At 49.0% G+C, this 24,045-nt stretch overlaps 2 protein-coding genes across 2 annotated transcripts in view; both read left to right on the plus strand.

Annotated features, from left to right (window-relative positions):
* The first annotated feature begins 114 nt into the window (after positions 1-114).
* Positions 115-10,797, plus strand: zgc:153738 (uncharacterized protein LOC558115 homolog). The gene is made up of 19 exons (XM_056604041.1): positions 115-201; positions 709-1,036; positions 1,480-1,599; positions 2,128-2,313; positions 2,778-2,849; positions 3,383-3,588; positions 3,678-3,762; positions 3,857-3,967; positions 5,039-5,114; positions 5,731-5,837; positions 5,927-6,013; positions 6,085-6,146; positions 6,280-6,362; positions 6,648-6,755; positions 8,186-8,385; positions 8,789-8,875; positions 8,973-9,150; positions 9,481-9,719; positions 10,600-10,797. The coding sequence occupies exons 1-19, from the start codon at positions 191-193 to the stop codon at positions 10,708-10,710; spliced, it is 2,457 nt and encodes an 818-aa protein (XP_056460016.1). The 5' UTR covers positions 115-190; the 3' UTR covers positions 10,711-10,797.
* A 2,751-nt stretch (positions 10,798-13,548) lies between these two features.
* The window catches only part of obscna (obscurin, cytoskeletal calmodulin and titin-interacting RhoGEF a), a 63,479-nt gene continuing 52,982 nt past the window's right edge, over positions 13,549-24,045 (plus strand). The window contains exons 1-11 of the mRNA XM_056604053.1: positions 13,549-14,141; positions 15,353-15,436; positions 15,897-16,163; positions 17,632-17,793; positions 18,337-18,441; positions 18,781-19,047; positions 19,542-19,814; positions 20,407-20,673; positions 21,846-22,109; positions 22,659-22,925; positions 23,634-23,903. Coding sequence (XP_056460028.1) covers positions 15,397-15,436; positions 15,897-16,163; positions 17,632-17,793; positions 18,337-18,441; positions 18,781-19,047; positions 19,542-19,814; positions 20,407-20,673; positions 21,846-22,109; positions 22,659-22,925; positions 23,634-23,903 — 2,182 coding nt within the window. The 5' untranslated portion in view covers positions 13,549-14,141; positions 15,353-15,396. The remainder of the gene's footprint in view (positions 14,142-15,352; positions 15,437-15,896; positions 16,164-17,631; positions 17,794-18,336; positions 18,442-18,780; positions 19,048-19,541; positions 19,815-20,406; positions 20,674-21,845; positions 22,110-22,658; positions 22,926-23,633; positions 23,904-24,045) is intronic.

The following is a 24,045-nucleotide window of genomic DNA, read 5'->3' on the forward strand; positions in this document are numbered from 1 at the left end:
ACAACAACTCAGTCAAACGTAGAGGATATATGCATATAAGGTAATGAGCGACGTCAGCTATATCCGGTTCATGGTTGCCATAGAGACAGACCAAGCGATGGCTTCCCACTCGGACCGTGGACCGAACAGACCCTGAAATCCAATGTGAAACCGTGGTGAAAACACACTGAAACGCTGTCATCGCAGAGACATGTCACACAGGTAACGTTACGGCACACTTTGGCATAATACCAAACGTATAGCTCAATGCTAGCGGCTAACTGCGTGAAACCTACACAACTTTGACTGACATTCACTCAGTCCCATTCGGGCTCATCCATGCATTGCATGTTATTTGAGTGTAAGTCCACCCCCTGTTACACTATGAAAAGTAAATAGTATCGCAAAAACATGTTTTTACAAAAAGACTATAACTTACTATTGCTTACTATTACAAATAGACGTTTAAAACACACACAATTTCAGGTTCCCTGGCATTAAAGAGACGAAAAAAGGGGGTTGCAAAGGGGAAATAATATTCAGTTAATTCATGATTCTCTTAACCATAACAATTAAGTCATCTCCCCACCCCTCCCCCCCCCCCCCCCCCCCCATGTGTCATAATCGTATCAACGCCCAACCATCTGCCCGACTGTATGTTGCAGTAAGGAGATTTGAACCCGAGACACTAACCCCCCCCCCCCCCCCTCTGTCCTGCCCCGCCAACAGCACCTACAACAAGCTGTGGGCCGACGCCCAGGTAGAGCTCAGCAGCCTGCTGGCGGAGGAGCTTCCGCCGCAGCCCACCCGCCCGGAGAAGGACCGGGTGGTGTTCTTCCAGCGGCTCATCACGCTGTACGTGCGCTACGTCCGCGTGCTCCGGCACCTGGCGGAGGCGTACGACCAGGTGCTGCAGCCCCAGAAGAGGAGGCTGATCCGGGGGGTGCTCGACGGGGTGATGGGGCGCGTGGTGGAGCTGAAGAACGAGATGGTGGAGAAGGAGTTCTCCGAGTACCACTACATGGACGACGTGCTGCAGGACCTCAAGCTCACGCCGGTGAGCGGAGCCGTTTGATTGGCCGCCACATCCGGAGACGGTTAATTAGAATAGAATGTATTTGATTCTGTGACTCAGCCCTATTAGCCAGATGTATGTCCACATGTTCATAATAAGAGGTTTGCGTGAAGATATTGTTATCTTATCGTGAGTTAAATTGCCCAGAACCTTGGCTTGCATTGTTTGGTTTCCGGCCGTTTCTGTGTGTTAACAATTTGGCTCCTGGGATTGATTAAGTGTTATCCTATCCTTCGTAGGATAACATAGGATATGGTTCTCCCAAGTGCTGATAGTGGGCTCTGAGTGGGAGAACAGGCATTTTGTTCCTTGTGTGTGTGTGTGTGTGTCTGTGCGTGCGTGCGTGCGTGCGTGGCGGTGGAGCCCGGCGGGCCAACAGAGCAGATCTGTCTTCTGACGGTGATCTCATGATGACTCCTCTGCAGGCCGACATTGAGATCCCCATCCCGAGGTTCTTCCTCAGCGAGCGAGCCAAGGAGCTGGAGGAGCGACGCAAGATGCTGTCAGACATCACGAGCACCATGGAGGTCCCGGAGAACCTTAGAGTGAGGGAGGGACTCGGCGGGGGGGGGGCCACTCAGGAATGCAGGCGCTTTATCTTCCTTTGAATTTGTTATTCGTTCATTTCCTCCCACTCGGCCATTGACTAATGCTGAATCGATCATCCAAATATATTTTATGAGGCAACTCTCCCTGAGAAGTTTTTAGGGTGAATGTAACTTCTTTAAGTGTCGCTGTAAATTTATATTATATTATATCTGTGTCTGTGTGTCTGTGTGTCTGTGTGTCTGCCTGTCTGTCTGTCTGTCTGTCTGTCTGTCTGTCTGTCTGTCTGTCTGTCTGTCTGTCTGGATAGATAGATAGATAGATAGATAGATAGATAGATAGATAGATAGATAGATAGATAGATAGATAGATAGATAGATAGATAGATAGATAGATAGATAGATAGATAGTATGGTAATACACCATATATTCATGAATCATCATCTTCCTCCTCCTCTTCATCATCACCACCACCACCACCACCACCACCACCACCACCGCCGCCATCCTCCTCCCACCCCCCCAAGCCCCCCCTCTCCCAGGCCTTGAGCGTGGAGGAGGCCATCAGGACCCTGCAGGTGGCTGAGCGTGCGCGGCAGGGCAGGCTCCGGGCCCGCTTCATGAGGGACATCCAGAGGGCCAAGAGGAGGCAGAGTGTGGCCCCGGACCAGAGGGCCGACGACCCCCACGCCGCTGCCCTCTGCATCCAGAAGGTGCCGTACCATCCATCCATCCATCCATCCATCCATCCATCCATCCATCCATCCATTCATTAGAGTGTAGGACTCCAAGCCATCTGGTACCCGGAAGGTTGCTAGTTCGAACCCCCGGCTCCTCCTAGTGTCGTGGTGTCCCTGAGCAAGACACCTCACCCTGACCGCACCCGACGAGCTGGCTGTCGCCTTGAATGGTAGACACCGCCGCCGGTGTGTGAATGTGTGCATGAATGGGTGAATGTGAGGCAATATTGTAAAGCGCTTTGACTGGCCACCGGTTAGAGAACCGCTGTATAAATGAAGTATAAACTAATTGACCATTTACTGGGTCCTTGGTTCTAACGCCTGCCTAAACCCGACCTGCTCCATGTGTATCTGAAAACCATTGGATCAGAGCGATTCCTGCCGACAGATAAAGCGTAACGATGATGACGCCTGTGTGATGTTTGAACTTGTTACAGATGTGGAGAGGGCACGCACAGAGAGAGAGGACCAAGATAATGCGGGAGCAGGAGCTAATCTTTCTGGGAATGGTAAGTCAACAAGTCAGGGACTGTTTAGGATGAGCAATACTTTACACTGAGCAGAGCTCCAAGTCAAACAGTTAACAGGAATACAACAACCATCTGTGAATCCCTTGTTTGGTGTCTGCATGTCCTTAACCTAACAAGTGCACACAGCTTCTATCCAACAGTTTCCAAAGCCTTCTTGTGGACTGTTGTTTGAGCCATGTGCTGAAGCTCTGGCTCAGCCAGAACATTATGTCATTTAATGCACGCACTTATTGTATGTTGTACGTCCTTGCATTTAAAAAATAGTAACCAGCATTGTGTAGCCTCTTATCCTAGCTATCTTTGTTCCATACGGAGAATGGGTTAACTTAGCGATTCTATGAACATCTTACTGTCTTACTGTACCGACAGCGATATATTGCTGTTTCTCTTCCTTCGGACAACTGTACTTTACTACGCTTTTGATAAAAGCGTCTGCCTAATGCCCTGAATGTAATGTCAATATAATGTGATGCGGCCCGTCTAACCGGCCCTGGTTCCCCGTGCCCCCGGAGGTCATGGAGCCAGACCGCTGGAGGCCGGGCGCTGCGATCGCCGCCGCCCAGAGGAACGAAGCCAGCAGGCGGGGGAAACAGGAGGAGCACGAGAGGGACTACCAGGACTCCATCGTCACGGTCACAGACGAACTGCGAGAGGCAGAGGGGCCCGACATGAAGGAGAAGAACAAGACGCAGATCCGCCAGTGGTTCTTCGAGTGCCGGTACGATCGGTCAGGGCATCAGAGAGTAACGGGAGAGACTGCCGAGGAGATGGGCCTCAATGTTTTGTTCTGACCTCGTCTCGTTCCAGCGACGCGACCGGGTCTTTCCCAGACTACCCAGACGAGGAGGAGGGAGGCTCCACTCTGATCTTCGCTGAGAAGACGCCTCAACAGGTGAGATCGTCCGCTCCATCCCGGTTCCGTAGAGAGATGATAACAGATAGGATAACGACTTTATTCAGGGGAGATGATTCGCCTTTTGTTTCAGCTACTGGAGGAAATTGCTGCGAAGGAAGAGGAGGAGGTGAACAAGAAGCCAAAGGAAAAGGATGAGAAAGAGGAGAAGACAAAGAAGGACAAGGGAAAGGGGGATGAGGAGGTACTTGTCACATTTCACAGGTTGAGAGGAATGGTCTCACACCAAAGCCTTCACTCCTGAGGAACTGGGCCAACTGGGCACTTTTTAATTTAATTACATTAATTAAATTAATTTGTAATGCATGTTTTACTTTGTTCCAAGATACTAACAGATGGTACATGACTTCATCTTGTGCCTCTCTTGCAACACTCTGCCACACAATTGTACTGGCCCTTAAGCATGCATCAGGCAAAGTAGTTTTCCTTGAAATGACCTCCATTCCTGGTATAATGTCTGCAGCTCATTTCCCAAACACACACAAGTCTTTTCAAACATGTCCTCAATGGGGTTGGAAATCGGAACCTACATTAAATAACGTGAATTCTGTGCTACATTAACCAAAGGTTCAATAAATTGGTGCATACTTGATGTAAATAAATGTACATCAAGCCACCATATATTACCCTTTACACATAATATGAGATTATGTGGAAGTGGCACTGAGATTTGTTTGTGATAAACTGGGACATAATTGAGGCAGTGCATCCCGTGGTTTGTGTCGTATTGAGACTCTTGAGAGCTTGCACAACATGGCTCATGGCTCATGGCAACATGGCACAAAAAATGGCTTCTGGAAAATCAAACATGTGGTCACAAACTGGGATAATTTATAATTTGTCCACTGCCGCTGATCTGTTAACCCTGTCTATTATGTGTATTATGTGTATTATGATGTTTTACTCTGTGTGTGTGTCTCTGTATATTATGTTTTTTTTTAATTTATTTAGGGACCATCTTCCAGTCAGGGACTAAGGATTGAAATTAGCCCATGGCTATAATCCTGTATATATACATTTTAATTTGTAAAAAAAAAAATCAATACATTTTGTCCCTTTTGTAAAAATAAAATAAATCTCAAATTCTTCTTATAGCTGAGACTCAAGAAACAAGGCCACTGTTAGAACATGTAGACAACTCCCGGAGTGATCACAGTGACGCTGAACCTTGGTTCATTCTCAGGAGGGACACCTGAGATGAAGGAGAAAGGCAGAGATGTCGATATGATGTAAAGGAGATCTCGTCTTCCCCCAGGAAGAAGAGGCCGGTCTAAAGATGTTACCCTCTGCGTTCCTCAGCGACCTAGCGGCGAGCAACAAGATCTACGGAGGTACAGTCCTCTTCTGGCTTCAACCAAACCTAATGATGTTACACTGCGCTGACGTCAAGCTAGAAGTCACAAAACAAGAAACTGGATTGATTAATCTAAAGCGTATCAAAACCAATGTCATTATGATCTATTGACATTAAAATTAGGGCATTCAGCAGGCGTTTTTATCCAAAGCGACTTTGTAACGGGTTCAGAAGAGTCAGTGTGCTCCATACTCCCCCTGCAGGCCAGACGCCGCCCCACCTCCACAGACGTACAATAAGAAAAATAAACAACATATCGCTATCGGTACATTAAAGATCGCTAGGTTAACCCATTCCCAGTATATGACAAGGAGAGCTAGGATAGGATGCTACCCGATGCCAAGTACTTTTCTTAAGTGCCAGGACGTACAACACACATTAAGTGCCAGGAAGTACAAACATACAATAAGTGCCGCACATACAACACACAATATGTGTGTACATTAAGTGCAAGGATGAGGAACATACAACAAGTGCGTAAGAGGGTCTTCTTGGGAGAGTTAGGGAGGAGATGGGGTGGTGGGGTACAGCCACTCACAACAAACGACACGTGATCAGAAGGCGACCTGACGGCAGTATTTGTTGTGTGGCAGACGTTTGGCGGAACCGCGGGGAGTCTGAGAACTTCACTCAGAGACACGAGGTGGAGCTGATCAAAGAGGACAAGAGGCCCCTGATCGAGGCGGAGATCCGCCTGCAGGTCACAGTACACACCCGACGGGCCGCGAGTAACACTGTGGACGGTATGGTATCGTGCATGGACGTCACCTTCCTCTCTACTGGTCTCAGGTGGACGAGCTGATGAGGCAGGAGCTAGCGAGCTGGAAGCTCACGGTGGACAAAGACAAGGGGGGCAAGACAAAGGCCAGCGTCAAAGTAAGGAACGACAAGCGCTGTGTTCTGTCATGCTTCGGCGGGGTTTGTAATTGGTTTGATTTGGTCTCCAGAAAAAGAAGGCATCAAAGAGCGGGAAGAAGAAAAAGAAGGAGAAAGATCTGACGTCCGACAGGTGAGGCGTGGTGACTACGATGGGGGCTGGAGGACTCCTCATCGTCTGCGGTCAGCCGTCTCCTCCCTGGGTTTTTATAGCGTTTTTATAGCGCTCCAAAGACCCTATAAATGCTCTTCCTCACATGTGTTAGGACCTTTGAGTCTCTGCATCGGGAGCTGGTGGAACAAGGCTTGCTGAGACAGGCGGATGATGTGAGGCTGCAGGATTTCCAAGGTAATTTCATTAGTGTTCCAGCTGCTTCGGCCAAGTGTCAAAAACCCATCATCTGCCACCTACATCGGTGCAGACCAAGAATCTGTAAAGATTGGAGGAAACTGTGTTTGTTTATTTGTGGAGAAATACTACCCTTGTCTGTGCCTTGGCATGAAATCCGGCTGTTACGCCACCCTTCATTCTAGGGTTATTTAAGATAAATCAATTTCACTTTGATTGAAATGCTCTCTGAGTTATAGGCTGGAGCAACAAGTGTTGTGCTTGTTTGCCCCCCCCTAACCCCAGGCGACTACAGCTACCTCGGGACCACTCTACGGCAGAACGACATCGAGCCTATGCCTTCGCTCTCCGATGTGCGTCAAGTCCTGGCGCTGTATGGGGTGTTGCCTCTAGGTGAGGGGCCGGCCGGGGGCCCCCCCGGGGGCTGGGGAGAGAGGGCCGCAGGGCTTCTCCGAGCGAGGGTCTCGGTGGGGGGGCTAGCCTGCCTGCCACTGAGTCTGTAACTGTGAGGTCATGTGACCGTGTCTCCTATAAAAAAATAAATAATAATAATAATAAAATCGCGATTTGGGCGCCTAATGCGTTCGTTTACATCAGAGGTACCAGACAGCCCGGTGAGGAAAAAAACACTGGCATCGCTTGATGACCGCCCAGGAAACAAGGAAGTTCTCCACAATATGGTTCTCAGTGCATGAACGATAATTCAAAGCCTCTGTGTCTAAACGGTTTGCTTGCGATACAAAAGACTCCTTGTTCTTTAAATGTGTCAGAAAGTGCCGGGGGGGGGGGGGGGCGTCTGTAATCAAGGTCGTGATCTCAGCTGCGTGCCAGTCAGCCTCCTGATGCCCGCTGAGTCTGGGACTTCTGAGGGCCTCAGCGCCCTGTTTTCTGAAAACTTTACCGCCGCCCGCATGCACCCCGATTTTCCGAACCGTGACTTTCGCTGCAGCGTACTCTTAGTTTTTGCGAGTGAAAAGATCACCTTGTGAAGAAGTAAACATTGGCATCACTTCCTCACAGACTCCAAAACAATGGAGACGGTTTTTCCACAATGTGCTCTCAACTATAATTCAAAGCCTCTGCGTCTAAATTAATTGCTTGCAAAATAAAAGATGCCTTGTTTTCTAAATCTGTCAAAAAGTTGGAGGTTTTACTAAAGCTTTAATCGGCATTACTTCGATTACTCACGGACGGTTTCTCAACCATCACATGAACGCAGCGCCTAAGGAATATTGTACTATTTAAAACAATTTCCTTACGCTTTCACACACGCATTGGGCAGTACATTCAAGTATTTCGGCTGTGGGCATAGATGCATAATAAGATTCGGCTTATATCACGCAACGTCTTATTTGTGGTATTTTGAAACATACAACCCCATTTAACTGCTCCTGCGGCATATAGAAAATGCAGCTTTGTTTTAAAAAAAATAACTTGAATTGACATGTCCTCAACGTTATTTTTAAGTCTGCTAGCATCGACCGTAGCCCGGGGCTAAGAAGAGAACGTTCTGAAAGCCCTCGATGTATGCGCTATGTAGGGTTGGCATGAGACTCAGGAGGTAGAGCAGGTTGACTGGTGACCGGAAGGTTGCTAGTTCGATCCCCGGCTCCACCTAGCTGAACGAGTGTCGAAGTGTCCCTGAGCGAAACGCCCCACCCTGAGTGCTCCTGACGGGGCTGTCGCCCTGCGTGGCTGACTCCGCCGCCGCCCGCCGGTCTGTGAATGTGTCCATGAATGGGTGAATGTTAGGCACTATCGTAGAGTGCTTTGAGGGGCCACTGGGTAGAAAAGTCTGACCATGTTCTGCGTTCCATGGACAGGTTCTAAGGTCGTCCACGAGAAGTCCCCGCTGATAAAGGCCATCCTGCTGGTGGGGCCGGCGGGCGTGGGGAAGAAGATGTTGGTTCACGCCATCTGCCAAGAGGCCGGGGCCACGCTGTTTGACCTGTCCCCGCTCAACACTGCCGAGAAGTACCCGGGCAAGAGCGGTCTGGCCATGATGATCCATATGGTCTTCAAGGTAAGAGTGGTATGGCCGTGATGATCCACACGGTCTTCAAGGTAAGAGTGGTATGGCTGTGATGCTCTACACGGTCTTCAAGGTAAGAGTGGTATGGCCGTGATGCTACACGGTCTTCAAGGTATTGCACCAGGTTCCACCCTGAAGAGCCTTGATGCTCCGCCTGGTCTTCAAGGTAATGCGCCAGCTTTCACCGAAAAGACCTCAACTGAGATGTAAACACGATCTTCTCGCTCAACCGCTGCCAATTATTGCACAGCGCTGTTGGAGGAGCACAAAGAAAGAGACTGAATCACTTTATCTGGTCTGAAAACAATGGAACAATAGAGCTCTCTCAACATGACCGTTATTCACTACAGATGGAACAGTAGAGCTCTCTCAACATGACCTTCATTCACTACAGGTGGCCAGATTGATGCAGCCTTCGGTTATATGGGTCGGAGATGCAGAGAAGATGTTCTACAAAAAAGTCCCAAAGGAAGAGAAGGAGGTATCCAGGAGCCATCTGAGCACCTTGCCATGCCCTGCCTTTTAACCAGTTAAATTGAGGTCATTCATACCACCTTCTCTCTCTCTGGTGCTCCCAGTCAGATCCGAAGCGGCTGAAGAAGGACCTCCCGAAGGCTCTGAAATCCGTCAGTGGAGAAGACCGCATCGTTGTCGTCGGAACAACAAGGGACCCTGGGAGCGCAGACATCAAGACGCTGTGCAAAGTGTACGACAAAATCATCCTGATTCCCCGACCGGACTACAGCGCAAGATACGGTACGAAGACGCACCGGCGTTCCACCGCTTACCCGGGCGACGACATGCGGCATAGGAAGTAGAGCGGGTTGGCTGGTAACCGGAGGGTTGCTGGTTCGATCCCCGGCTCCTCCTAGCTGAGTGTCGAGGTGTCCTTGAGCAAGACACCTCTCCCTGACTGCTCCTGACGAGCCGGCTGTCGCTTTGCATGGTGGCCATTGTTGTATGAATGGGTGAATGTATTCGATATTGTGAAGCGCTGTGAGTGGCCACTGGTTAGAAAAGCACTTTATAAATGCAGTCCACTTACCATTTATCGACATGACCTGTGACCCCTTGACCCCTTGGCAGTGCTGTGGAAGCAGCTCATCAGGAAGCGGGGCGGGGAGTTGACCCCGGCACTGGACCTCAGCTCCCTGGCCAAGATCTCGGACGGCTACACCCCGGGTCACATGGTGCGGGTGATCGGCGGCGTGCTGACGGAGCGCCGCCTCCTCCAGCAGGCCGCCCGACCCCTGAGCGCCGCCGAGTTCGTCCCGCCGCTGGCCAAGTTCGACCCCGTGTTCCAGGACGAGGAGGAGGCCCTCAAAGTGAGACCTTACCCCTTCAAAACAAGGGGGAGGGGAAGGCGTAAGGGGTAGAAATAGGATTGGGCCTCAGGCCCAATCCCATTTCTACCCCTTCCGCCTTCCCCTTACCCCTTCAAAACAAGGGGGAGGGGTAAGGGGAAGGGGTAGAAATGGGATTGGGCCTTACCCCTTCCCCTTACCCCTTCAAAAAAAGGGGGAGGGGTAAGGGGAAGGGGTTAGGGGTAGAAATGGGATTGGGCCCAAGTCTCGGGGACTTTACGTTTTGGTTCCGACGCTAAATCTGAGTTTTGGTTACTGTGTTTGGATTGCAGTCGGGTCTTTTGTTGGTGGTTGGGTGAGAATGAACCTGTTGGTTCCTCAAACTGGTGTGAAGCTGTTTCTGAGGTGGGGTTGGTTCCTACAGTGGTGGATCTGTTTCTGATGTGGTGTTGGTTCCAGAAACTGGTGTGAACCTGCTTCTGGTGTGTTGGTGTCCTAGCAATGGTGTGAAGCTGTTTCTGGTTCCAGAAACTGGTGTGAAGCTGTTTTGGATATGTTGAATCCTCGAACTGGTGTGAAAATATTTCTGATGTTGTGTCAGTTCTTAGTAATGTATTAGAAGAAGTTTCTGATGTTGGGTTGGTTCCAGGAACTGGATTCAAAGCGGTTTCTGATGTTGTGTTGGTTCCTAGATCTGGATTAAAAGCGGTTTCTGACATTGTGTTGGTTCCTATAAATGTTGTGAAGCTGCTTCTGATGTTGAGTTAGTTCTTAGAATCGGATTCAAAGCTGTTTCCGATAATGTGTTGGTTCCTAGAACTGGATTAAAAGCTGTTTCTGACGTTGTGTTGGTTCCTAGAACAGGATCCAAAGCTGTTTCTCATGTTGTGTTGGTTCCTAGAACTGGTATGCGAAGACTCCACTGGGGAAGCAGCGCCTGAAGGCCGCGACAGGAAAGGAGGAAGAGGAGGCACCCAAGAAGAAGGACGGCAAGAAGAAGGCAAAGAAATAAGAAGTACTCGTTCACTATGGCACCGCCCCACGAAATAAAAGGTCAAGTTCATGCTTTTGATTTCTGGAAGAGCCCATAAAAATTAATTGGCAAAAATTTCAGTTTTTTGTTGTTGTTTGTTTGGTGTGTAACCGCAGTAAATTAGATTAGCAGTGAGCTTTGATGAGGGGCTTTCAGACCACCGGAGAGCATGACTTTTGAGGAGATGAAATCAACAGCAGGTTAAACAACAGGGCACTAAACTGCTTTGTGTCTGCTACGGGTGAAAACATTCCCAGCCTTGCACTTAAAGCCCCAGTCGGAATGCCACCATGTTCCCACCTCAGACGGGAAAGTGTCTATTCAAAAATACTGTCATCGCAGTCACGTGACCATCGAGTGAATCTAAACGAGTCTGAAATATGACATCATTTGACATCATTGAATTCCACCGATCGGACAACCGGCGGGGCAGGTTCGACACGGAGGTGTCACAACAACTCTGATCTGAGTTTAGGTTTGAGGCGTTTGGAACCTCCGCCAAAAACGTGCGGTGCTCCTCAGGTCCAAAGCAGGGAGTAAAACGCCTCCCCCCCCCCCCCCCCGCTGAAAACCATCACACCAGCTGCTGAGACGGGCTCTGTCTGACGGGGGCCTAGCCCGGTATTTGGAGCATTCCCAATACAGATAACAACACTGTGATGATGGACCCTCCCAACAGCGCCTCGCGAAAAGTACCACGGCTCAACAAGTGTTTTTTCTTCCTTCAGCCTTTCTTGGTGCGTAATCTCCGTATCCAGCGCTGAAGTCTAAAGTGGTTAGTGGATGGTTTGATTTTAATCGCGTCTGCTCCGTCTACCCCAGCCAAACCCGGGGTAGACGCCCTGTGCGTGCGGGCGGGCGGGCTGTGTTGGCTGGGCTCCACTGCCCCCGCTGTGACCCCCCCCCCCCCTTTGTTCCCCGTAATCCGTCGACCAGCCACTTTGTGAAGAAGGCACGCAGGTGTGACTGCACCGGTGTGTCGAGCTGGGGCTTCTCAGGTGAACGGCTCCTGGGCCATGGGAGGAAACATGACCCCCCGGATGCGGCCTCCATGCGACGGACCCCAGAAGGCTTAGAGCTGGAGAGAGTTCAGCTGTCCAATGGGACGTTCTGGGGTCTCATCACATCCTCGCATTGCCACAGTTCCATTTAGCGCGGCGCTAATTATAGCCTCCTTACACCTCTGAGAGGACACACCGTCAGCTCCCTCTCCCCCTAACGTCTCGTACCACTGGATCTTAAGATCTCCCTTTGATCTTCGGACCGTTTGTCGTCTGGAGTTCTGCTGAATTAACTCCTGGGACCAACGGCTTCCAATGAGAAGGAAGGAAACAATTTAAAAGTCATTCGATTCTGCTTCTTCAGATGAAAGATACATTTTTCCGTGGTGTGCATGCACTCCAAATACTCGACCTTGAGACGATCTTTCATATCTGTGAAGTGATTCAATCAATATAGAAGGGGGGGGGGGGGGGGTGAAGGGGAAAACACAACCCTTCTTCTTCAAAGAAACACGTTAGACCTCTGCACGACGCTTCGGTTCTGGACGCCAGAACTATTCCGGTCTCAGATGTTATGAGTTATTTTCCCGAGAGGGTGACATGGCATCGAGATTATCTGGTCGCTAGAGTTTCACCGGGCTTAGCAGGGCTCCGCGGCACATGGCGCTGTCCGTCAAGCCCCGAGCCAGACAATGCTGCCGGGGAAGTGGATGGTGGGGGTGGGGGGGGGTGGGGGGGGGGGCTTTGTCCATCCTCGTGGACCAGACCAGGGGAAGCCCCTACAAAACGGATCCAACAACAGCAACAGCAACTTGGTGGAACATCTGCACCATCTCAACGTTTTCCCTCGGCGTCACAAGTGGGCGGTACCATCCGCCCCGTTTATGCAGATTCAACACAAACCACAGCTGGTCTCCCAGTGTTTCTGCTGATGGTTTCCATCGTGTGAAACCACAGATCCCCCCCCTATTTTACATGTATTTTACATAATTTGTTCAGAGAGCGGACGAAGGGGCCAGACCCCATGTTCTCCTGCCCCAGAGAGGGGCTGTATCAGCAGCCTCAGCGCTGTGAGCTCCAGCCCCCACCAGGGCGGCCAGATGGAGCGCCGATCTCTGCAGAAGAACATGTGTGCGAGCGTCGCGGAGGAGGAGGCGAAGTGCAATTTGCATTGGTTGACGTATGTACAAGGGGCTCCGGGGCGATGGGTCCCACATGCTTAATCTCTGATGACCTTTCAACCGTAGCGTTGGTGGGGAACTCTCCGAGGAGAGTTGGGGTGTTTTATGGTTCTGATCCAACGCTGAGCATGAAGACCAGATGAGGAACCGAGGAACCACAGCCAGCGCTGCAACATAGAGCACATCTGGACTCTGGAGAGTCTGTCCCATGCCAGCTCTCAGCGCCGCTGTATTTAAACTGTTGATTAACGGTAGCCGATGTTCATTACTGCAATAACGAATGTTAAATAATGGTTAATTAATTTAAAGTGTTACCGTTAAAATGATCTCACAGTGGGTAGCACTTTTGTAGTCCATCTTTCTGCAAAATATAAACAACACAAAACAATCAAGAAACAATCGTACACCATCTGCTGAAGATGAATGTTGAGGGTCCATTTTTTGACCACAACATTTTAAGTTAATTGACCGTCGGACAAAACACTAGCCGACGCAAAGTACGACAACACAAAGCCAAGATTGGGGTGGGGATTCACAAGTGACTCAGACTTAGAATCTACACTATATATATATATATATATATATGCCATTTGGTGGACACTATTATCCGATGGGACTTGCAGTACTGCGTGGTGCGTAGATAGTTAGCAGGGGTGTGAAGTTAAGCCCCTTAACCCTGGCTGTTGATATCCTGCTCTGGCAGAGCAGCTTCACAGGACGGACCCAGGATTCTTTAATGAAGTAGAAACCCTGATCAAACCATAAGTGTTATTTTGCCGTGTGTGGATGGCAGGGCGGACGATGGGAGACGTCTGCGTTCGGCCCGGGCTATGTCGGAGAGCATCATGACACAAGGCTATTTTGGAGGCTCGGCTTTGAGGACAGATATGTCAGCTGTTTGCCAGCGGGCTCCACAAACGCAAAGGGGGGAAACAAAAAAAGAAAAAAAGAGAAAGCGCAACAGGCTGCATCAGTGTTGGGGGGAACTAGAACACCAACAACCACCAGGCTATGTTCTTTTATTTAGGAGAAACTTAAAACTTTGACGGCTCGCTCCAGGACACTAGGTGATGCACGGATAGGGGTTTGGAGATGGGATCAGCCTGGGGGGATTACTGATTTGTTTGTTTCTGCCGGTATTAACTCTGAGAGGGAGTTTATTGAAGTCCGCACAAGGGAATACCAGGAGACTTTAACTCCCTGAAGACAACATCTGCTCCAGGTCAAGGTTGGTTCATTACCGCTGAGGATTGAGACTCGGTGAAAATAGTATTTGGATTATGCATTTAAGTTTTGTTCAAATACCTAAAATTGTATTCATATGAATTTAGTATTCATGCATTTCAAAGCTCTTCAGGTCCAATTCCTAATAGGCTACAGTTATCAAGATAAAGATTTGATTCAAGCCCTTAAGATATGTTATAGGTCTTAATTGTTTTGCATTCTTTTATTTTTGCAAAGATATTTGTTAAAAAATATAAAATATGTATAAATAAAAAACCTGTATATTTCGAATTACATATTTGAAAATCCAACTCTGGATCTCCCTTGTTAGGCTACTAGTGTGTGAACAAAGGGTTTTGCTGAATGACGCAAGGTGAAAGGTCACACTACGGATGAAGTTACGATCATAGTTTTCCCTCAAAGCTCCTGGGAGCCATGAAGTCCGTTCATAGCCAAGAGCCATCCTCTTTGGCCCCGTCCCCCTTAAATATCACCGATACAATCAGATCCCAACAGTCAATAACCCCTTCATCATCATCATTCTCTGCTTGCCCTACTGTCTCAGTGGTGGGGCAGTTCAGAGGAGGTGGGGGTGTGAACATAGCTGACTCTGAGTGCTATTTATAGATGGCATAAAGGGTTGCTGAGATCAGCTCTTCATTACGAATAACACACGTGACGGGACTTCTGTCATATCTGAGTGGTGCCACGTGCTCTCCATCTCGATGGGCCCAAATAATCCTGGTGTCCGAGTCGCCATTTTAAGATGGCAGGGTGAGATTGAAGAAGGCTGCGCGCACACACACACACGCACACGCACACGCACACGCACACGCACGCACGCGCGCGCGCGCATACACACACACACACACACACATAGACATACGCACACACACGCATACACATAAACATACACAAACACACACACACACACGCACACAATAGCACACACACACGCACACACAAACAACCCCGACAACGAACCCCCCCCCCCCCCCCCCGCGCATTCAAGTCTAAATTTGATTAACAGGATAAAATTAACAGCTATTGGCTAAGAGTTAGCATTCCAGAAACATCTTCTTAAGGCCATTACTACACACCGCAGCAGAAGCTTGTATCTGATGCAACGTAGGAAGTTAAAGTATTTGTGTAGAATAAAACTAATTCTAACTTGGTCTTTTTCATACTAAGGGTTCAAACCTAATTTATTTTCAGCCAGTAGGAGAAGAAAGAGCATCTGGCATCCGCTCACCTTCAACATGGCCGACAACATACCTGGAGGGATAGTAGCGGCGGCCAGTGAGTTCACAACAATCACATCTAGGAACTATCTATGACTAACTGCTACATGGTATGAGCATGGGCCTGTGGTTAGCATTAGGCTGTGGTTAGCATAAGACCATGGTCACCATTAGGCTCAAGTTAGCATAAGACTGGTTGCCATTAGGCTGTAGTAAGAATAAGACAGTGGTTAGTATTAGGCTGTGATGGTAGCATTGTATTGTGATTAGCATTAGCCTGTGGTTAGCATTAGACAGTGGTTAGCATTAGGCTGTGATTGTAGCATTGTATTGTGATTAGCATTAGCCTGTGGTTAGCATTAGACAGTGGTTAGGATTAGGCTGTTGTTAGCATTGGACAGCGGTTAGCATGTGGTTAGCATTAGCCTGTGGTTAGCATTGGACAGTGGTTAGCTGTGATCGTAGCACTGCACGGTGAACAGCGCTGGACTGACGCTCCCTCGTGGACGGCCGGTCAGAGAACCGGCTGCAGGTGGTGAAGGCCCTGGAGGACACGGCGGTGTGCGAGTGCGAGAGCCTCACCCTGGAGGTGGTGCTGAACCTGGCCTACGTCCAGGGCGCCTGGGCCCGCGACGGCCTGCGCCTCAAGGCCAAGCCCACCTGCCGCATCAGCGCCCAGGGCAAGAAGCACGCGCTCACCCTGACCCGCGTGGGGCTGGCCGACGCCGGGACCGTCTCCTTCAGCGCCCTCGACGTGGAGACCAGCTGCAGGCTCACCGTCACAGGTGGGGGGGTCAAAGGTCAACAGGTTGGGGGGTCAAAGGTCAACAGGTGGGGGGGTTGAGGGTCAAAGGTCAACAGGTGAGGGGGGGGGGTACTGGGTCAGAGGTCAACAGTTGTGGACCAATGGGAGGGCTGAGCTGTAAAGACCTGAGGTTCTTGTAGAACACAGCATCACGTTGGACCTGGGGAGGAGTTAGAGATGCATATGGGACTTATGGATTCAGAGTGAGAAGGCAGATGGAATCAACGGTTATATTAATCCATCATATTCATTGGGTTTCCTCATCAACCAATTTTCAAGACCAGGTTCCAGAGTGGTTCACAGAGGATTTCATTTTTGCAATCATCAATCATCCGATTTTGTGCCGTTGTGTATGGTCTGTTTCTGCTCCTTGTGTGTGTTCCAATGAAGCTGTGTGTGTCTCTGAATAATCCCACCCTTGATAAACTCCTAACATGTTTTGAATCATGTTTTTTGTATCCGTGTGACTAACACAGCTTCAGTACATTAACATGTGTTGGAATCCTTTTGTGTTTGTCTGAAGCACTAAACGAAGCTTAATTACTGTGACATGTGTTGAATCCTTTTGTTTTTATTTGTGTGACTAACAAAGCTTCAATAGATGAATGTGTGTTTGTATCATGTTGTGTGTTTGTGAGTCGTAACATGTGTTTGAATTATTTTGTTTGTATTTGTGTGACTAACAAAGCTTCAGTAGATGAATGTTTGTTTGTATCATGTTGTGTATATCTGAATCAATGAACTAAGCTTCAGTATATTAATGTGTTTTTGTGTTAAGGTGTTTGTTTGTCTGAATCACTATACTAAGCTTCAGTACATTAATGTGTGTTTGAATCATGTTGTGTGTTTCTGAAGTGAATAGTAACATGCGTTTGTGCAAAGGTGTTTGTATATCTGTATGATGGTACTAAGCCTCACTTAAGTAATGTGTGTTTGTCTTAAGGTGTGTGTGTGTGTGTGTCAGAATCACTAAACAAAGCTTCAGTACAGTAATGTGTGTCTGGATCATGTTGTGTGTATCTTCCCTCCAGTAATGTGTGTCTGTATCATGTTGTGTGTCTGTTTCATGTTGTGTGTATCTTCACTCCAGTATTGTGTGTCTGTAACATGTTGTGTGTCTGTATCATGTTGAGTGTCTGTATCATGTTGTGTGTATCTTCACTCCAGTAATGTGTTTCTGTATCATGTTGTGTGTGTGTATCATGTTGTGTGTCTGTATCATGTTGTGTGTCTGTATCATGTTGTGTGTGTGTATCATGTTGTGTGTCTGTATCATGTTGTGTGTCTGTATCATGTTGTGTGCGTCTTCACTCCAGTAATGTGTTACTGTATCATGTTGTGTGTCTGTATCATGTTGTGTGCGTCTTCACTCCAGTAATGTGTTTCTGTATCATGTTGTGCGTCCCTGTATGACGACCCTAAGCTCCGCCCCCTCTCCTCTTCCTCAGCCAGGGACATCTTCATCGTGACGGAGCTGCAGGACGTGCGCGCCACGGAGCGGCAGGCGGTCAGCTTCCTGTGTGAGGTGAACCAGGAGGACCTGGAGGGGCGCTGGTACCGCGGCGACGCCCGGGTCCGGCCGGGGGACCACGTCCGGATCCGGCACCAGGGTGGGCAGGGGCCGGGGGGCGGGGGCCGGCGGGGGGGGTCTGGGGACTCACCCGGGCTCCTCTTCATCATGGAGGCCCAGGGGAGATCCAAGAACGTTCCTAGTGGATTATCAGCTGATATAAACTATTATTCAACTGAATATCGACTATTATTCAACTGAATATCGACTATTATTTGACTGAATTATCGATTTTTATTCAACTGAATTATCAACTATTATTCAACTGAATTATCGATTTTTATTCAACTGAATTATCAACGATTATTCAATTGAATATTGGCTGATATTGAAGTAGCATGATATCAGTAATGCTAACATTAATTAAAAATGAAAAATGCAGTTTTTTCTCTGATGAAGAGATACACATCGTTAGCCAAATAGCATAATTGCCTGACTCATATCTTAAGGTTCATCTTGTATTTAGCCTAATTCCGTAGGCAGTAGAGTTAGGTTAGATAACACTATTTGGCTTATGCATATGGTTTGCTTGTTCATGTCACCAGAATCAGCAATCTAACCTCCAGAAATGGTGTCTTTGCAGGTAAAACTCACATCCTCAGCTTCAAGTCCGTCAGGCCGGAACATGCCGGAGAGATCAGATTCACTGCCGAGCGAGTGTCCTCTTATGCAACTCTTGCAGTTAAAGGTGAGAGAACTGACCTTTTTAGGTTTAACTCACCAGGAATGTCAAACACCATCGCAGTACGGTGGGAACCTCATCAGATATGAGGCAAAAACACATAATACACCATTTTAGGTGTATTCCAATAAATTGGATTAAAGGTTAATCACACGTTAGTAAGCGATTCGATAGAGATAAGCTTCGTAAATCCTTTCCTCCAATGGACCAAACGCACATTTTTGGAATCCAGCAAACAACCGAAGCAAACTGGAATGAAATGATCTCAAGAACCAAGTGACAGTCGACCGAAACTGTACCTCATCGCCCCCGCATTAAGGTGTGATCTCCCCTCCCTCACTGCAGAGCTGCCGGTCCAGATAGCCCGTCCTCTCAGGGTGAAGGTGGCCATGTACCGACACCGCGGCCTCCTGGAGTGCCAGGTGTCCCGGCCCAACGCCCAGGTGCGCTGGTTCAAGAGCGGCCGCGAGCTGGCCACGGGTCAGAAGTACCAGCTCCTCAGCCAGGACGTCTACCGCCAGCTGACCATCGACGACATCTGCTCCTCGGACGAGGACACCTACACCTGCGACGCCGGCGACGACAAAACCTCCTGCCAGCTGCTGGTGGAGGGTGAGAGGTCCCCCTCGTGTTGTGGTCCATGTTCTCTCCCGCGAGAGACTCAAGACTCACGTGTTCAGAGTTCACCTAGACCCTGCGTAGCCTCCCCCACCTCCCCACGCCCCTGTCACTCACTTACAGTATGTTGCACGTCCTTGCACTTAGCATTGTGTAGCCTCTTATCCTAACTATCAGAGTTGTATACTTACTGTGCCAACAGCGATATATTGTTTCTCCTTCTTCTGACATATGGACTTATGGACTTATTGTAAGTCGCTTTGTATAAAAGCGTCTGCTAAAGGCCCTGGATGTAAAGTAAACGTTCTCGTTACTTTAATGAGTGGAACATTCATGGTTTTGGTCTTTGACCCCCAGTCTGGTTCTGGGTTCAACACCCCAATTTTCTACAGTTTAGTTTTGGACTTAAATTCCGCATAAAGTATGGTGACGGCGTCCCCGCAGCCCGGTCCCGCCTCGTGACGTGCCTCTGGGCTGTGTGTGTGCAGAGCAGGCCATCAAGATCGTGCGCGGAATGTCCTCGGTGACGGAGGTGACGGAGCCGGAGCCGGCGCTGTTCCAGGTGGAGACCAGCCTGCGCTCGGGGAGGCCCCCGCGCTGGACCCTGAGCGGGGAGGTCCTGGCCCCCAGCCCCGGGGTGAGGATGGACCGGGACGGCACCGTCCACAGCCTCTGCCTCACCGCCACCGACAGCTCCATGTCCGGACCCGTGGTGTTCGCCGCGGGCAAGAGCCACTGCAGCGGGAAGCTCACCGTCAGAGGTGGGGACGCACTGATGGAGGGAGGGAGGGAGGGAAGGAAGGAGGGAGGGAGGGAGGGAGGGAGGATGGAGGGAGGGAGGGAGGGAGGGAAGGAGGGAGGGAGGGAGGGAGGGATGATGGTGGGAGGGAGGGAGGGAGGGAGGCAGGGATGATGGTGGGAGGGAGGGATGATGGATGTCCACTTTGAGGTCCTGTCCTGGTCGAGCTAGGCATTCTCCGTGGTACCCCCCATGCTGAGAACGTTTGCTTCGGGTAAAAGCATCCGACAACTGGCTGACAAATATACTGTACCACATGTAAAATGTACAAAACATTAAATTTAATTAATAATATTAATATATATATATTTTAATAATATATGAATAAATATGAATGGTATATTATAATATATTTTTTATTAATAACTAACAATTAATTTATTATTAATAATTTAAACATATATATATTTTTTATAATATATTAATACATAAGAATAATATATAAATAATACACAATTAAAAATATAAAATGTAAATAATACAAATAATTGACATTTCTAGAGTGTACAACATCCCTAAATAACCGATATACCGTCTGCCCCCCCCCCCTTCAGAGCGCCCCCTGCAGGTGCTCCGCCACCTGGAGGACGTGGAGGTGAAGGAGAACGCGGCGGTGACCCTGAGCTGCTCCTTCGCGCCCTCGCCGCGCGCCGTCCGCTGGTTCCGGGGGCGCACGGCCCTCAAGAGCTCCACCAAGTACAGCATGAGGCGGGAGGGGCCCCGGGCGGAGCTCACCATCCACGGCCTGCTGGGGATGGACGGGGGGCCGTACCACTGCATGGCGGGGGGGTCCCAGAGCACCGCGACCGTCAAGGTCGAAGGTGGGACGTACAGATGTTTGATACCGTTTTGATCCTTCCCGATACCGATTCCTGACCTTGAGTATCGGCCGATACCGAGTTTATACCGATACAGCATTTAAGGCCGTGCTCACGTCGAGTGTTTTTTTGTAATGCCGACTGTTTAAAAAAAAATAAAAAAGCTGGCAGGGTTTTTTCTATTGCCTAGCAACGAACCCATTCTAGACCCGACGTTACCCACCTACTACGTATCCAGGCTAGAGCCCCCTAGACATGTCGTAGATCTCGACATGTTCTGTAATTAAAATTATTCGCTCCACCGGCACTTTCCCGAGTGATTTGTCCGTCATTGTTTCTTGTTTTGACAGTTGAGAGTTTCCTTCGTGACGAAGGGTCAATGTTCCGCTTGTGATTGGTCAGTTGCCCAAAAGACGCCTGACGTCGGCCATATTCTTCCTGAAAGTTGAACTTTTTTCAACGCTCCGTGTGGCAGAAAATAATGCTGGGAGAGACGTTTAAAAAAGCGGCTGTGATTTTTCCAGAAACGCTCTGCTCCATAGGGATATAATGTAAAACAAGCGCTGGCGGATTTAAAAAAACGCTAGATGTGAACACGGCCTTGCATTGTAACTAGTAATAGCACTGGTTCCTATTGAAGGGTTCTCTTACGATGAGAACGATGATTTTTTTTTTTCTGAACCCGATCATTTACATTTATAATCTATAATTATAATAATACATTTGGATCATTGTTGTTAAGCGTGAGCATCCATGTTTTTCCGACTTGGTATCTGGAACGTACGAAGGTCTGAGTTGACGCTTTTCACATTCCGACTTTCCACCTCCGATGACCGCAGCATTATACTGCATGTGTTTGTGATCTTCCTTTCCTCTTGTTAAATGAGCTAGTCATGTCAGGCACTTAGACTTAAGTACTCGCCGATTACCGAAGCAGTGTGGGAGGAATTTCTCTGGTGGTACAGGAGGAAACTCTTGTGAGCCAGTAAGAGGAGAGACATAGTATTGACCCCAGGAATGTAAAATAAGATCACACATTAAAAAGTAGAGGGGACTTTTGAGATGTCGTAAATTACTCACTGATTCAGGATCTCAGTTGTAGTCGATTGATTCCGCTGTTCGTCCGCAGTATCCGTTCTCTTGTCGTCATCCGTCGTCTACCTTCCCATTCTCAGTGCGCCGGCTGCAGATGGTGAAGAGCCTGGAGCCGCTGGAGGTGGAGGAGGACGACAACGCCATCTTCTCCTGCGAGCTGAACTACGTGGTGGCCAACGTGGAGTGGCTGCTCAACAGCTGCCGGCTCTACTCCAACGCCGTGTACCGCATCCAGAACATGGGCACCATGCACAGCCTCACCGTCCGGAGGCTCCGCCCACAGGAGAGCAGGGTCACCTTCAAGGCCGGGCCCATCTCCGAGACCACCACGCTGAGGGTCAAAGGTCAGCCATGCCCACACAACCTCGGAATACACGAATGCCAAAAATCGAACCAATGATGGATCCTCACTTCATGCTGCATTTGGTGATGCGTCATTGGTCCTCTATTGTGCGTGTTCAGTGGTGGCGCGAGTGCTGGGCCAGCCGGGGGATTAAGCTCCCCCTGAAAAAGGCTGAGCCCCCTCCAAGCCCCACCTCGCAAAAAAAACGGTCATTTTGTGGTGAAAAATGTATATGAAAAAAAGAAAAAAAACAAAATGAAATATAAATCATATTTTTCATTTGCTTAAGTGATGATGACCGTTGCTGCTTGAAGTGTGATTCGACAGGTTGACTCTTACCATATCAGAGTGTAGGATTGTAGTATTATTTGTCATTCTTTTTTGCGTCAAATTGTATTAGCACCTGCTTTAAACAACATAGCCTCCCATGGGTGACTCCCTCCATCATAAATCTTCGGGCGGCGCTTCTGCAGTGAGGTCGACTCGTTCTCGACCCGATAAACCCGGCGATGACGTTGGCCGTGCTCCGCTGTCTCCCCCCCCCCCTCAGAGCGACCGGCCGTGTTCCTGCGCTCCCTGGAGGACGTGGTGGGGGAGGAGCAGGGCCGGGTGTGCCTGCAGTGCGAGGCCTCCAAGGAGACGGCGAGCCCCGTGTGGACGAAGGACGGCGAGGCGCTGACCCCCGGGGACCGGGTCGAGCTGCTGCACGCCGGCCGCTCCATGAGCCTCACCCTGCTCGGCCTCTGTAAGGACGACGCCGGACACTACACCTGTGACCTGGGCGCCAGCCAGACCCGGGCGAAGGTCACCGTGCATGGTGAGTATCAGCCCATCATCATCATCATTCCTCTTCGTCCCTATGGGACATGATAATAATAATAATAGATTAGGTTTTTTACAGCGCTTTTCTTAGTACTCAACGCTTTACAAAAAGGAATACGTACAGACAGTACAGACACTCATACAAAAGGCAAACAAACAACACCACAACACCAGACAACACCTTAAGAGAGAGAAAGAGGGTGGAAGATGGATATAGAAGGAGGATAATTTGTCAGATGTTGTAGGTGGTCCTGAAAAGATGGGATTTAAGTTGACTTGAAGTTGAAGTTGAATGAAAAGAGTGTATCAGAGTTTCTGATGGCTATGAGGCTTCTATGAGCACTCTCCGTTGCACTCGGTCCCTGGCAGCATGTTGGGCCTCTCCCCATGACAGGTTCATCTTTTCAGGCTCTTGCGTCACAGTTCTGTGCCGGGTGGTTTTTGGCCTCCCAGGTTTTCTTCTCAAAGTCTCAAAGTTCAAAGTCTCAAAGTTTTGCTGAAAGTCGCTATGGAATTTAAAGCAATGAACAAAAATGATGAGACAGAATTCAAGCATCTCCACTACCTTTTAAGTGTTGCTTTGATGCATGTCTTTCAGCAGTGTATTCTATAAAAAAATAATACCTTGTAATAAGTTTCACACAATTGAGACACTAGCGCTTCTCCGGAGATGCAGTCTTTAGCTGTCCTGCTGTTTTTCCAGACCTTCTCATCACCATTGTCCAACGGTTGAAGACTGCCTCTGTCCTGGAAGGGGAGAACTGCACCTTCGAGTGTCTTCTGTCCCACGACCTCTTGGAAGAGCCCACCTGGACTATCAACGGCCAGCTTGTGGTCAGCGACTCCCGGCTTCAGGTGATCCAGAACGGGCGCCTGTACAAACTGGCCATCAAAGAGGCCAACCTGCTCGATGCTGGAGACGTGGTCTTCACCGTCAAAGACCTCAGCTGCAGGACCATGCTCTTCGTCCGAGGTAAGCGTCCAGGTCCAAGAGGTGTTTGAAGTGTTATTGTGATTATTTTCTTGATATGGTAAATGGACTGCATTTATGTAGCGCTTTTCTAACCAGTGGCCACTCAAAGCGCTTTACAAAATTGCGTAAGATTCACACATTC

This window comes from Gadus chalcogrammus, chromosome 12 (genome assembly GCF_026213295.1).
Source record: "Gadus chalcogrammus isolate NIFS_2021 chromosome 12, NIFS_Gcha_1.0, whole genome shotgun sequence".
Taxonomy (NCBI): domain Eukaryota; kingdom Metazoa; phylum Chordata; class Actinopteri; order Gadiformes; family Gadidae; genus Gadus; species Gadus chalcogrammus.